This window comes from Dermacentor andersoni, chromosome 1 (genome assembly GCF_023375885.2).
Source record: "Dermacentor andersoni chromosome 1, qqDerAnde1_hic_scaffold, whole genome shotgun sequence".
Taxonomy (NCBI): domain Eukaryota; kingdom Metazoa; phylum Arthropoda; class Arachnida; order Ixodida; family Ixodidae; genus Dermacentor; species Dermacentor andersoni.
Window position 1 is genome coordinate 225,903,839 of NC_092814.1, and position 15,778 is coordinate 225,919,616.

The 15,778-nt window shown below is 47.0% G+C and overlaps 1 protein-coding gene across 1 annotated transcript in view; it reads left to right on the forward strand.

The window, feature by feature from the left end:
• Positions 1 to 892: 892 nt before the first annotated feature.
• The window catches only part of LOC126547811 (nose resistant to fluoxetine protein 6-like), an 86,874-nt gene continuing 71,988 nt past the window's right edge, over positions 893 to 15,778 (forward strand). The window contains exon 1 of the mRNA XM_050195798.2: positions 893 to 1,289. Coding sequence (XP_050051755.1) covers positions 893 to 1,289 — 397 coding nt within the window. The remainder of the gene's footprint in view (positions 1,290 to 15,778) is intronic.

Consider the following 15,778-nt stretch of genomic DNA (forward strand, 5'->3'; position numbering starts at 1 on the left):
GCCCTAGGGGTGTTAGCCAGTGCCACTCAAAGCCATTGTGGGCCGATGTTGAACCTTTTTTTGTGCTATCGCGTCACGTAACACGTGAACTTACGACAGCAGGTAGGTGACTAACAAGCCCTCATATGGTACATCAAGGCTACCCGATTCGAGTCCTTATATATATATATATATATATATATATATATATATATATATATATATATATATATATATATATATATATAAGTAGCGTAAGCAGAATATATAAAGTAAAGCAGAGCAACTGACACCCTGTGCATGCAGCTATTAAAGGGAACTTTTTCTAAGCACCAGCTGCAAGTGGCGTGTGGCATTTCGGGGACCACTTTCTCCTCTTCCTTTCTGGACAACGTTGCGAGGAAAGCGGCTGCGAGAGAAACTGTGCCAGGGCGCATCTGCTTCCTCTCTTTCGGAAAGGGAGGGGGGGGGGGGGGGCGCTTCCGAAATTTGGGCGCGCGCGCTCTCCAGCATGCCTCGCGATCACTGATCCTGGCAACTCGGCCGCGCGAGCCAGTGAATGCCTGCGTGCAGTTCCTTCAAGCGCGCTCTCAGTTGACGACACGATGCTGCCGTGATGCCTGCGTCCCTCGCACTAACATGCGGTGCCTTGCTGGTGCTCTGCAGCTTCGCCAAGTAGCAGCCTGATTTCGCTGTTCACTACGAACTCGTCCTCTCTTTTCGCTTCCCCGCATCACAGTAGCAAGTGTAGAGCTTTAACGCGTCCATTTTCTGCACGAGCACTCATCTACTCCACAAAAGCAGTCCAGCTTTTCTTTTGCCGCCGCCGAATATCGGAACAAAGCTGGATTAACGCTTGGACTCCCGCAACTCGTGTCGCCAGAATTCGGCTGAATTTTTTGAATGAACAAGTATGGCGCTGTGGGTCCTTGTCATTGCCATGATTTTCATCAAGATCGTAACGTCGCAGCGGACCATCGGCGGTCTCTCAGAACAGGCGTTGGCAAGCCAGGCGGGCGTCGTCGGCCAGCTTTCTGATGGAGAGTCACCGACTTCGCCGGTCGCTTCCCAAGGTGTCGCCGCGCCTGCAGTGACATCAGAGAGTGGGGACGGTGCTGATGGCGACTCGGAGGACGAGCCGGCACTGAACGCCGAGGCCTTCGTGCAGGACACCATAGACGCCGCATACAGAAAGGCTCTGCCCATGGTTACGAAGTTCGGCTTTGACCCCGCTGTCTCGGGCGAGTGCTCGCAAAGCCTACTCAAAATGGCCCTGGCCTTCCGCCGCCTGGAACCATGGGCGATACGCAGTGAGTACTGATGTTTCATTTACTCCTGTTTCTCCTTCGTTCGGGCCGCGAAGCCAGCGGAGTGCCGCTGCACGATTACTTCTCTCACTCGAGCGTGAGGCCACAAGGTTCTTGCAGGCCGCGGGAAACGACTTGAACGGAACGAGGTAATGTGTGTGGTAGCCTTGATAATTTAGCCACAGAACGGGCTCGAGGGGGCCTTTTCAATGGCTGAATTGACCGTTACCACTAAAGGAAACAAGGCCATGCAAAAGTGCGGGGCAGTTCTGGCCGACCTGACGCATCATGACTATATTCTTTTCATGAAATCAGTCGCATGAGAAACGTGTAGTGCATTAACAAGTTTTGTGCATTCCGTGTCGTGAGCTATTGTGAATTATTTTCGGAATTAACAATGGTAAGCAAAAAGCACACGCAGAAATTTTACTGAAAGTGGCACGCAGACTGCGCTCACCCAGTGCCGGCTTACACGTAACCTGCGTCCAAAATCAAGAAAGGGGCTGACAGATGGAATAGCACACTGTGGTATAAAGTTTGTAAACAGGGATAAGGTGTCTCAGAAAGGCTGGCCAACGTTTCGATAGGAGGACCTGTCTTCGTCAAAGGCGGCCTCGTCATTCTCGGCATGTCAGTCTTAAAGGCTCAGTGCAGTGACGTCACGTGCAGTTGTTGAGCCAGCCATCTGTGCCAGCCTCTGTACAGCTATTATGTTGTGCGGAATGGCGTTGGTCACTTGAACGTGGTGGTTTCGTCCGTGTTTTTTCATTCCTTTGCGGGTTTGTTCGAGGTGTGGTGTTTGCGTCCCTTGAAGTTTTTCCTCAGCTAGCGCACGGGATTTATTGCCAAACGTGTGAGTGCAGACTCTTCGTTATGGTGCATGTTCACGCTGCTACACTCGCGCGCTCTGTCCCGCTGTGGCCTTCTTCGCGTAGCGCTCCGCTACGCGAAGAAGCGTCGCGATACCTTCGTTCCCCCTCCGTTCCACAGGCTCTGAGCGCCCTACAGACAACACAGTTGGTAGGTTGAAATGCTTTCTAAATCATAATATGGTGCAACGCTGTCTTGTCTGATAACTGTTGCATATAAATACATGATGTTGGACAGAATTCTGAATGCTTCAGGGATTCTGGGAAAGAAGTTTCGCATACATTTCGGAAAACAACTGTGTTGGCCCTACTTCCTTTAATCCATTGAAACATATTTTTTTTTTGCTTGGCCATGTATATTGGGTGCTTAATTCTAGGCGAATAAAAGTGAAGCAACTTTTGAAACGTTTCTGGCACTGTCATTCATTTCCACCCTATTACTTCACGTTCTTAAGGAACGTACAAGAGAGATTGCCGTCAATAGCAGCCTAACGATGTTCACCTTAAAACACACCCCGCCTTGTAGTTTAGTAACACGTTGACAGATCAGCTGGGGCGATCGAGCTGCAAGGTCAAAGAAGAAAAATATACTGCTCCGCGTAGAGCTAAAAACACCGGACCCTAAAAAAAAGTCAGACATTAGCGCCAAGCATCATTTGATGTCGCCGTCACTTCCACTTCCGGTGTGATGCTATATTTTACGAAAATGTTCGACTGCATTAATCATTAACTTCTACTCAATGAATTGACAAACTATGGAATTAGTGGCATTGACCTTGATTTAATTAGATCATATCTAAACTCCAGAGTTGAGTTTATACACGTCAATAACCTCTCCTCTCACTTAAGGAACAGAAGGATAGGAGTGCCGGAAAGGGAGCCTACTTGGCCCTCTCCTTTTCAATATCTATTTTAATGATATTGTCAATATTGACAATGACACGAAATACATCATCTATGCTGATGACACTACACTACTGTTTTCCTCTCGTCATACTTCAGACTTATTAAGGACTGCTAATGCAGTACTAGATAAACTACATTTGTGGTCCGTTAAAAGTGGTGTCATTTATTAACACTACTAAAACTAAAGCGATATTATTCCAAGCCAAGAACAATAATGCCACGCTGCCTGCTGATATCACACTTAATTCGGAGAAAATTGAACTAGTGAGCTCAGTAAACAACCTGTCATGGTTGTTTATGTCATGAAATAGCCACATATGTCATATGTCATGAAATAGCCACATATTATCACTTGTCACTTAGCTTGCAACGCGCCGCCACTTTCTAAACATGTGGGCTTCTATGAAGCTTCGCTACCAGTTTACCTTGGTGCTGGCGTGGGTCGATGAGCGCTTGCTTCAAATATGTTTCTTTTTGCAAAATGTTAAAGAGAAGTGGACGGTATATTATTTCCTTGCTATGGCGTGAAAACGGTAACTGTGCCATCTAGCTCTCTTAGTATGGGTTCCCGCTAATTCCAGAAAAGCCAGCGCCGCAAAAATGTAACCTCTCTAGTCGTTTATTTCGCCATCTGCAAAATAAAAAAGAAAGAAAGAAAACCGTAAGTACAAACACGAAAGATGCTCAGCCAAGAGCAAAAAAATAAAAAAAAAAATAAAAATACCGCCCAAGTGCGCTCATTAGCACGACATAATGCAGGCATGGCCCAGTACCCTAGCCATTGCTCCATAAACGGTTTGTAACATTTGCAGTCGCACGTCTTGCGTCACATATAACACAAACACCCAGATGTAGTGAAAAAATACTTTGACCTCACCATCAAAACTCAGCATACCTTAAATCGGCGCGAAAGACGGCGGCCACACAGAGAAGACACTGGACGAGCGCTATCTACAACAACTGAAAGTTTATCAAGACCGGCCGCGGTGCCTTATCGCGGCCATGGTGTTGTGCTGTTAAGCAACGAGGTCGCGGGATCAAATCCCGGCAGTGGCGACCCCATTTCGATGGGGGCGAAATGCAAAAGCGCCTGTGCCCCGTGCTTTGGGGCCACGCTAAAGATCTCCTGGTAGTCAAAATTAATCCGGAGTTTCCCACTACGGGGTGCCTCATGATCAAATCGTGGTTCTGGCACGTAAAACCCCAGAATTAGGTTCAATGTTTATCAAGAACAACACACAAATGGCATTACGTGACATATCGAATAAATCGGCAAGCAGCTGCGTTTCACAATCTAACGAAGAGATGGAAGGTTCTGATGCGCTATCATCATACTGCCTTTGTATACTAAGTGTTGTTCTTAATAAACTTCAGTCCTTAGTCAGCGCTCGTACTTTCTCTTCGTGTTGCCGTCATGTTCCGCTCTGATTTAGAGCACGCATCCATGCCAGCTAGTCCAACTTCTTACGTCACTCAAAACTCAGGTGGGCACGTAATCAATTTCACATAGGAAGAAGGTACAGCTGCGGATTATTAGGCTTATGTTACCTGTGACATATCAAACCTTGTGTTTTATACAAGCAAATTTTCGGATAACATGAAAATTGCTAGGATTGCCGTCTCGCATAAAGGTGGCGCCACTGAGTGCATCGCTAATTATCGGCCGATATCCATGCTTGCAGTTTCTTTCTAACATTACTGAAAAAGCCCTAAATTCTAGAATAACGAGACAACTGCAAAGGGATAGCCTCATATCCACGAATCAGTATGACTTTCAAGGGGTAAATCCACTGAATCTACGTTACTTGAAATGCGTGATAAAATTGCCGCCCAGATAGAAGATCAACATTACATAATAAGCATATTTTTATACATTATTAAAGCATTTGATTCACTTAAACACAACATACTTTTATCTGGTACCCTTTCATGGAATCAAATGCACTGCGCTAGGATTACTGCGTAGCTCTGTGTTACATCGCTCCCAATTTGTAGAAATTGCCAACATATAATCTGGTGAAGCGCAGCGTGCTTGAAAAAACCCGCCGTGGTTGCTTAGTGGCTTTGGTGTTGCGCTGCTAAGCACGAGGTCGCGGGATCAAATCCCGGCCACGTTGGCCGCATTTCGATGGGGGCTAAATGCAAAACCACCCCTGTACTTCCATTTAGGTGCGCGTCAAAGAGCCCCAAGTGGTCAAAATTAATCCGCAGTCCTCCGTTATGGCGTGCTTAATATTCAGATCGTGGTTTTGGCGTGTAAAACCCCATAATATCATTTTTACTAGAAACAGACATGTTCACGCACACTTGAAAAAAAGATATGCACGGGCACATACCAGCGTCTGCCAATGTTCTTTTTTTTTATTTATATGATATAAGGAGATGTTGACGCACAATTTAAGGCGCCGGCTACTCCTTATATCTTGAATGGTTCCATCATACAACATACAGGGTTCAAGATTACACATGAAATAATCTTTTCACGGAAGCACCAGGACTTATCACGCAACGTTTTCACAGAAAGACTATATGACATAGTAAACACATGGTTTACTTTGCCAATGTCCTTCTTCATGTGGGCGTGAAAGTGTCTATTTCAAGTGCGCTGCTTCATCAGTACGATCGCTCACCATCTGGTCCTTCATACTCTATTAAATAAAATCAGGTTTAGCAGATATTAGGTACGGCGTCCAGCAGGGTTCTATTTGAGGTCCTACGCTTTCTCTGCTTTATATCAATGATATCGTTGCACTATAGGAAACACCCGACAGTGTATTATATGCCGAAAATACAAATGTTTTTTCCCTCTGACAACGTCTCTCTTCTCATTCCTCTTATTAATAACTGGATAAATTCCCTTTCAGTGTGTTTATCCGCTCATCAGCTAAAACTTAACGTTAAAAGACGACTCACATTGTTCTTGCTCCTATTAACAATCTAGTTAAGCTTGCATCCTCTGTAATATTTTAGTGGCGACTACTTGAAAGTGTTTCTCAGTACAACTTCATGGGTGTACTCTTCATTGAAAACCTACGGTGGACGCCTCATGTAAGTTATATTAAACGTAACATACCACAATTAATCAGTATGCTTAATAAGCATCGCATGCTGTTTCCTTGAAGACTTAACCGTCAGCCTGCAAAGCGAAGCGTGTATTCGCGAAGCAGCCCGCGAATACACGCAAAGTGCCTCGAGTGGCCAGTCACGCGGCAATTTTGCGTGTATTCGCGGGCTTATTTCACGCTCGCAAAAACACTTTTATGTAGCACGTATTGAGCAACAGAAAGCTGTATCAGGAGTTTTTCATGTCGCTCTACAATTTTCTCTTTGACACTTTTCATCTAAATATATTTGAGAAGTTGATTAATTAAGTAAGACTAATTATTTAATTAGGTGGAATGATAGTGTGTGTGTGTGTGTGTGTGTGTGTGTGTGTGTGTGTGTGTGTGTGTGTGTGTGCGTGCGTGCGTGCGTGCGTGTGCGTGTGCGTGCGTGCGTGCGTGCGTGCGTGCGTGCGTGCGTGCGTGCGTGTGTGTGTGTGTGTGTGTGTGTGTGTGCGTGCGCCCGCGCGCGTGCGTGAGTGCGTGCGTGTGTGTGTGTGCGCGCGTGTGTGCGTGTGCGTGCGTGCGAGCGCCAGGAGTCTATTCAAGAGTGCAGCGTCTCGCCTTTTCCTCCGGTACCATGGCAATCATGTATCGTCAAAAATTCACAATTAACTTCGAACTTGAATGGTTGAGACATACACACTGCATGTGAATTGGTGACGCATGTCAGAGTATAACTGAATAACGTTGAAGCGCTTGAACGTTCTCCAGTACATCTTGCTAACGAGACAAAACCTCTGCGCTCTTCACTGTATTACCCTTGGAGTACCGTGCTAAAGTGTGTCGCTAGGATGTAGAACTTCTTCTATCATTAAGCTATCACAAGCTATCATTAAACTTTATCTCGCTCACTAATTGACGATATCACTATAATCCAACGAGGGAAGACACAGCTGTGGGCATCATAACTGTTTGCTCTCCGCCCTTTCTCTGTCCCTTTTGATTTCTTTATAGATTGGCAGCGGGATGGGGGAAGGGGGCGGGGGCGCCAACACCACTCCACAAATGTGAGATGTGGTGGCCGATGCTTCACTGTCGGGTGCTTGCGCGTGCTAATCGCCAAGAGCTTAGTCAGATCCTGTATTTCTTTCGGCTCCGAGCTGCCAACCTAATTGATATCACTGCGTCCAAATTATTTAGCGCCACGCGGATGATGTTGCGTAACGCTAATGTAAATAGTTGAGCCCAAGCATACGTATTACCGATTCAAAACGTCAAACCAGAACAGCGCGATAATTACGTCAAGCGCCGCCAAGTGAACGCCTGATAAAAAGTAAAAGAATCACCAGCTATAGACAAACTGCATGCAAACGCGGAAGCTGAAGAAAAAAAGAACAGTGATACAGAGATCTTACTATACGGCGTCTCTTACAGCCCGCGTGTTTCTTTGGGACGTTAAACCCCATAATTTGATTTAGTTTTAAAATTATAGCAGCAGCGGGGAAATGGAAACAAGAATCTAGAACTGAAACCACGAGCGCCTGAACTATAACAACCATTTATATTACTCAAGAAGCGACAATACTGTGGCACAGAATGCCGATGAAAAGAGCACGGCAAAATGCAGAGCAGAACCGCAAACACAAACCATTAAGATATGACAACACATTTTGATGCTATCATCTATTACAACGCGTGGACATATTATTTACACGTTCGCTGGAACTGCAGTTCCTTATCCCAAAAATCCAACAGTGTCTTCCAGCCTTAAGTTTTCCTCAGCTTCAAAAACATTACGTGTGTTATTTGGTCCTGGCTGCTGCTCGCAGTCTTTGTCTTATCGAACTCTGGCACGCGTCCACATTCACTGCAGTGGAAGGCTAAACGTCTAGAAGCAGGTGCGCTCTACGTTCCCTGACCTGCTCCTTAAGACAACGGTTACTTTGTTCTACGTGCAGTATTTTTTACAGGAGAGTGGATTAAAATAAACGACATGTTCACTGCAGCTGAGAAACCTATGACGATGCTGCTTACAGTGCAGCATCGGGCTACATTAACTTCATCGCTAAAATGACAGCATCATCTTGTTAAACGATTCGGCGAGGAAAAAATAACCTCCTCTCTCGCCCTTCTGGTAATATTTTTCAAATTGTGGGAGAGACGATGCATATCTGCTTCTCCAAGAAGGTGAAGTGCGCCTTTGTGTCCATCCCTCCACCACATCCCTACCTCCCTCCACCACGGCTGCACAGTTAAACCTATAACGTCAGAACTCACCCAGCCACCACCAGTCATCCCAGCTTCTCTCTCACTTACTAGCTCAGTTCTTGCAAGGATCAGAAATACGAATAGTTAGCTTTGGATTGTAGGTACGAAAAGCGAGCAACTTTGGTGAAAAAGACTCACTGCCTTCGGTAGAGCAGCCCGTATCACCGTTGTGCTAGGTGCCAGATCTACAGTGGCGTGCAGGATTATTTTCTGGATTTCACAGGTGTTGCTAAATAATGAATGGTTCGACTCAGAGAATTTGAGCCTAGAGTGGTTTCGCATTCTGCCAGAATACACAGTCTCACAAGGATACTGGCTCTTCAGGAGAGAAGGGACGACGAAGTTGCTATATGCTAAAACGCATCTGTCTCTGCTAGCTATATTTCGCCCAATTTTCCCCGATTTCCGGAGCGCTTTATGCATCCTGCTTTGCGGCTATGTACGCGGAGCTTCCCACAGGCGCGTACGGCCAAAAGCCTGCTACGGTGAGCTCTTCAGTGACACAGGGCACCTGATCCAGAAGTAGTAAACACCCCACTGAGACTCCTGCTCTCGTAACCATGGACGCGGAGCCTGCCATCCCGCTAGGCCAGAAGTCTACTTTGACAAGTTCCTCAAGGAAGCGAGGCAGTTGGTCCAGCACCAGCGAAGACATTGAGGCTTACTCAGTCACGGGTGATGGCTCATTGGAGGAAAGCTTTGTGTCGGTGAGAAGCTGAAAGGCCAAAAGGAGACTCATAAAGACGTAATTACCTGGTAGTACACCAACTAAACAGGCAAAACGTAAGCGCTGGCCGGCCGCACACAATCCTCTTCACACCTGGGGTTCTTCCATCAGCCTTCGAGGACTGAACAGGCAAGCTCTCTCTGTTTTCCTTGAGACAAAAGCACCAAATTAAATTAAGTGGATCCGACTAAACATCCGAAAGAACATCTTGACTGTCGACACGACTCGTGGAAATGCGTTAGACAAGCTGCGGCAGATAACAGAAATGAGGAACATCAAAGTGCGACCGGTTATACCGATGGAAAGAACCTGTACTGCCGGTGTAATCTACGATATTGAACTGTCAATCACGAACGCATATCTTCATATTCTGATTAAACAGGCGTATGAAGGAGTGGTCATAACGCACGTATGTCGCCTCGGAAACAGCCGCTGCGTGAAGATAGTATTCAAGGGCGACTCCAGCCCTTCTCATGGCCAACTCGGTCACTTCCGGCACGTTGTTCGACCGTTTGTCCCCAAGCCACTTCAATGCCACAAGTGCTTCCGGATCGGACATGTCAAGGGCGTCTGTGGAAAACCTACAGTGTGGCGCGTAGTCGCACAGTGCAGACGTCTGCCGCGCAACAAATAGTAGATGCGGCAACTGTGATGGTTCTCATGAAGTCTCATAAAGACTGCCCACGGATCAAAAAAAGAGTTTGCTATCCTGAAACAAATGATTACGGACAGCTCATCTCATAGTAAAGCTTCTGAAAGGATCCGTGGTCGACGTCATGATCGACGGAAGCGTTCAGCACAAGGAGTACTTCGTGTACAGATTGTGTCAATGAGATCAGCTTCAAGTACAAGCAGACACGAGAGCACTAGGGGGCATCAAATGGAAAAGACGTCCCCTGTGAAAGACTGGCCGGCGCTCCCGAGCACTCAGCCTTCCAAAGAGCCTACACGCTTGATGTCTCCAATGAAGCATACTTTAACTGATTATGTGACAATAGACCGCCAAATTATTCCGATGCTGCGGTCTATAAGCGGTGTCGTCAGAGTAATGATGACCAGCATTGAAACTCCAAGGGCTGGACTCGCCGAGCCCAGTCCCAGCAAACCTCGAGTAAAGCCATGACTGGCAATAACCAGTTATTTCGTAAGGAGGTCAGAGAAGCATCAATTACTCAATGGAACGCCAGACGTCTAACATCTCGCATTGCTATTTTTCGCCAGTTCGTACTTGTTACCCGATTTACAGTCATCGTTACTTGCGAACATTATCACACCCAATCATCACGAGTCAATCACGTCCTCAAGCAACACCGAAAGTAGCACGGTCGTCGTCTTTATTCGCCGTGAGCTTGCTTGCGTCGTCCCGCCTGTGCAACATCATGACGACAATCAGTATGTCTGCCATACCGTTAAAAATAGAAAGGTCACCTTTGCCCTCGTAGGTCAGTACTTATCTCCATCAAGCCCGATGGACAACGAAAGATTGGAAGACATAATAAAAGCATATCCTGGTCCTTAGATTATTACCGGGGACCCTAATGCCCACCACACTATTTAGGGAAGCTCAGGAATTAATGCAACGGGAGGACGACTCGCTTCATTCGTCTCCAAGCGTGACCTCTTGCTGCTGAATGGCGCTCGTCCTGCAATTCTACGGGTTACAGCGTACAGCAGCTGCCTGGACTTGACCTTTGTATCACGCCGCTTTGCCACGCGCGTTAGGAGGAAGCCTTCGCTCGTGGGCTCCTATATAAATACATGAGAAAGGAGAATTTGTTTTTCTCGGCAATGCCTGCACCAAAATTGATGAATATTGTTGCATTTAATAGATAACATTAAATTCTAGTGACTCTTGGTAGCCAATCTTTTATTTAAGTGGTGAGTGTCTTAATAAAAATTGTTGAAAATCGCAAATTTTCAGAGAACGAGACTACCAGGTTTACAACTTTATAATCAGCAATAAAAAACGATATCACAATTTTGTAAATTGCATCTAATAGTACATCTAAAGCAGACAAAATTGATGTACTATACAAGACTTTCAAATAGGCCACTAATGCTTGTGTAGGACTTTTGCAAAACCCTTGTAAACAATGTAACCAATTCATGTAAGATATCGATTGATATATCGAATTTGTCCGCTTTGGATGCTCTAACGCATGTGGTTTCCAGAACTACGATATCTGTTTATAGAGCAGAGCTACGAATTTGTAAACTTTGTGCTTCTATGTTTTTTAAACTAACCAATTTTTGAAGACGTCCTTTCAAAACTTCAGGCCTCAAACTGAAATTTCGCGTCAATCACTAGAATTTAATTGTCTCTCTCAAATTCAACACATGTAATCAAAATTGGCCAAGTAGTTATTTCAGAAAACTATTTCTGTGTTTTATATGTATTTTAATAGGCGGCATCGGAGTTCGGCCCGAGTTCCTCTTAAGTTTTTTTTTTTATATTGAGATACACAGCAGTGATTACGTCCCCGCTTACGTTAAGATCAACGGGATGTGCAACACTCATCCGCCTAACAAACAACGAAGAATAGATTGCATTGTGTTTAAAAACCTACTGGAGGGCGCTTGTCAGCAAGGTCTCACCTCTGGACTGCAAGAAGTTATTAAAGAAGCTGCGCAGACCGCTATGTCCAGGTTTATCTGCTAACCGAAGTACTCACAATTCGACCTGGAGTTGGAGCGACTTCGTGTGATGCTTCATCGCGCTGAACGAAGGTACCGACGCAAGGAGTCCATTCGCAATCTAAGGACAGCCCGGCGCACTCAAAAGAAGGAACACTGTCGCGTAGATAAACTAGAGTCCAAGCGATGGACAAAATACTCTGAGTCCCTTGGCCCCCGTAAACCACTATCTCAAATGAGGAGAACTGTGAGACGCCTACGTTCTGTCCAGAACAACTTTTCCATTGAAGAACCTAGCACTTTTCCAACGCCGAGAAGACCTCGATGTAGCGGAAAATTTCTGTGCTATGATTGCAGGCAAGTCAACTGGCACAAGTCCATTTACCTTTAAATACGTTCCATGCACACCGGATTCACGCGTGGATCTGCCGTTCACTACTCAAGCACTCGACACGGCACTTGTTTTATGTAATCAGTCGTCATCACCCAGGCCATATGGTATATCTTACCGTATATTGTGCCACCTTGTTGAACAGGGCCGAAGTGCACTGCCGCCCATATTCAATGAGTCCTGGCAGTACGAAAACGTTCCTCAAGAATAGAAGACCAGTCGCCTTGTACCGCTCCTCAAACCTGGCAAGTCTCCTCTAGAGGTTATTTCATACCGCCCAATCGCGCCGGCTAGTTGCATTGGGAAGATGATGGAACAAATGATCCTCGCCAGATTTGAATGGTACCTTGAACACTATGATGTTTACCCAGACGCCATGGCTGGCTTTCGACGTACCGATGCTCCATTGACAACTTCATCGATTTGGTTACATACGTTCAACATCAAAAGGCGTGTAAGCGATTATCTGTCACTATGTTCCTCGACATCAACGCAGCATATGACAATGTTCTGCATGAGGCTGTATTAGAGGCTTTGGAAATGGTTGGCCTCGGTGGTCGACACTATTATTGGACACGAAGTTATTTGCAAATGTGGTCTGTCCTTGTGAACACCTAAGACGGCCCAACTCTCAACACTATACACACTGTGGAGTACCGCGCACTGTGGAGTACCGCTTGAACCTTGGGCTCACTGGTCTTATAGAATGCCTACCAAATAAGGTGAAATTGTCGATCTATGCCGATGACATCTGCATCTGGGCATCTGGCATGACACGTCCTCAAGTACGTGCAAGGCACCAAGAATCTGCAGCTTTGATATCTACGAAGTCATTGGTTTGCGGCTAAACGCGTCCAATGCACATTTTTCTGGGGAAATCTTGAGGCCTTGTTCGCTAAGGTACTTAGCGAACAAGGCCTCAAGTTTTCCCCAGAAAGATGTACCTTAGCGAACAAGGCCTCAAGACTTCCCCAGAAAAATGTGCATTGGACGCGTTTAGCCGGAAATCAATGCCTTCTTACGCCATATCCATCGATGGACAAACTTTCTTTTACGTCAGGACGCAGAGATTCTTAGGGGTAATCCTCGATCGTGACCTCTGTTGGAGTTTCCATGTCGCCTACCTGAAAAAGCGCCTGACAGCCATATCTCATATGTTCAATTTTCTTGGAGGTGAGACCTGGATACTTCAGTACACGTGATGATGCAACTGTACAGGACGCTCTTTCTTGGGGATCTGAGATACAGCTTGCCAGTGCTGACCAATACCTGCAGCGATAACATCCGTACAATCTGAAGGGCTCAAGTTCAGGCGCTTTGGGTTTGTCTACGGTTACATGATGTACAGGCGCCGACAAAAGTGGTATAATCCACGCAGCGGGAGCCGGAGCAACGGCAAACTGCATCGCAAGGCCATCTACAGGCAGCATCTGGGATCGAGACAGCCAATGGGTGCCCTTCATGGAGGAACGAAACTGAGGAGAGGCCCTATCCCCGCCGCGCGCTAGGAGAAAAGTGTGGAGGAAATGACGTAGTAGGTTTTCCTCTTTCTTGCTCATTTTTTATTTCTTTGCCGTAGCGGCCACGCCTTTCGGGCCACAATGGCGGCTTTGTTTTGGTTCTGTGCGCTCACACGTGTTGCTCCGTAGGTTTCGTACCGTGGAAAAGGCGCCGTGCGGGCAGGTTTGCGTTGGTCTCCGTGTTTTGTTGCGCTGCGTTATCTGCACCGTGCTCTCCCGGATGTTGCTGTGGCCAGGTGGGACAGGAGGAACTAAAGTTCGTGAAATGAACGCGCACGCAACGCTGTACGCAATGTACCGTGCCATGGCAATGGCTACGGACGAAGGAATATCCGTGGGAAATTTTGCCCTGTTTGGCGGAATTATGCTAACGTGCTAACGATTGCTTAGTATTGCTGCGGAGCGCGCGGGTCCGAGCAGCACGGTTGCGCGCAGCGCGGCGTGGTTTCGCGAGAAATGTAAACAAGAGAGGAGAGCTGGCCCGATAGGCGGAGCAATGCCATGAGCAACGCCAACTTCCGGCTTCACTGTAGCTTCACAAAGAGTGACGTCAGGGCCTCTCCTGAGTTTCCTTCCTCCGTGGTGCCCTTTATTATCTGCAGGCATGTCGCTTGACTCGTGTCAATGTAGATGGCGTCGCGATGCTGCTCCGGCTCCCGCTGCGTGGAGTATACTACCACTTTTGTCGGCGCCTGTACATCAACAGATGAAACCACTGCTATTGCGCATGACTACCCAGCCAAGATTCACATTGTTATGGAAGCGGTCAGAGCACACGTCAGGCACCTTGCTCGCACCCCTTTCCACTATCTTGCCTCCCTGCCAGAAGACTGATCACGCGCCTCTTTTTGTCAGACGGTACTGCCTTATCGTGTATAGCTGCCATCACATTGCACAGCTGCAGCGAGAGTTTTGTTTCCCCCTTGGTGCTTGGCTCAGCCACAAGTTCGACTAACAGTACCAGGACTTCGAACGAAAGCACACCTATTATTGCCAGCTCTCAAGCAACTTTCGCTGCTTTCGCTGCTCCTGCTGTAGAAAAAATACAACAGTCATACCCATCTGTACGCTCATGGTTCAACCACCATGGATGGTTCTGTACGATCAGGGGCTTTTCCCGCGAAAGTCACCACCTTGAAGTTCAAAACATCCCACCAGACGACATCGACAGCCGTGGACCTTGCTGCTCTTCGTAGCGCACTTCGCATAATTTGTAAGTAACCACCTCAAAAATAGAGCGTTTTCAGTGACACCAATGCAGCTCGAGTTCGCTTGCTTTCCGCCTTACGCCGTGGACTTTACGAACAACTAGTTCTAGAAATCCGAGGGCTCCTTCATCACCTCGTCCAGCAAGGACGCGGCATCATATTTCAGGGGTTTCCTAGCGATTGTGGCGTAATGGGCAACAAACAAGCTGATGAAGCTGCTCGATCTGCTAATGAAGACGGTGTGCAGGAACCAACCCCGTCGCGAAGAACATATGTAGCCGCGAAACTACGGGTGCTTGCAAATGAGGTCGCACAATCGTTGTGGAACACACCTAGCTTCCAGCACACACGCCGGCATCGACTGGACCCCTGTCTTCGACTTCGACCTCCACCTGGAGTTTTTGGACCAGAGATAACAGTACTTTGCCGACTGTGGCTTGGTGTAGCTTTTGCCGAATCCTTCACTTTCCGCATAAAATGGAAGATAGTGCTGCGTGTTACCACTGCGGCCGCGAGGAACTTTTGAATACGTTCGTTGCCGTTGTCTCCGATACAACGCACACAGACAGTTACTCGCGACCGCGCTGGCTCGTCTTGACGACCGGCCGCTTTCGGAGCACACAGTCCTGGCGTCACGAGAACGTTCTCGTGACATTCTGCGGCAGAAAGGATGTTCCACGTCCGCCGCCAAGGTCTGTGAGTGGTGGCGCTGGCTAACACTCCTAGGGTTCTACTAGGAAACAAATACCCAAGAAAGTGGATGGGGAAACGGCGCCGCGATAGCTCAATTGGTAGAGCATCGCACGCGAAATGCGAAGGTTGTGGGATCGTCCCCCACCTGCGGCAAGTTGTTTTTTCATCCACTTTCAGTTCCATTAATTTAGCGTTTCTTTATTTCATTTATTAAGCTCAGGTAATTGCCCCG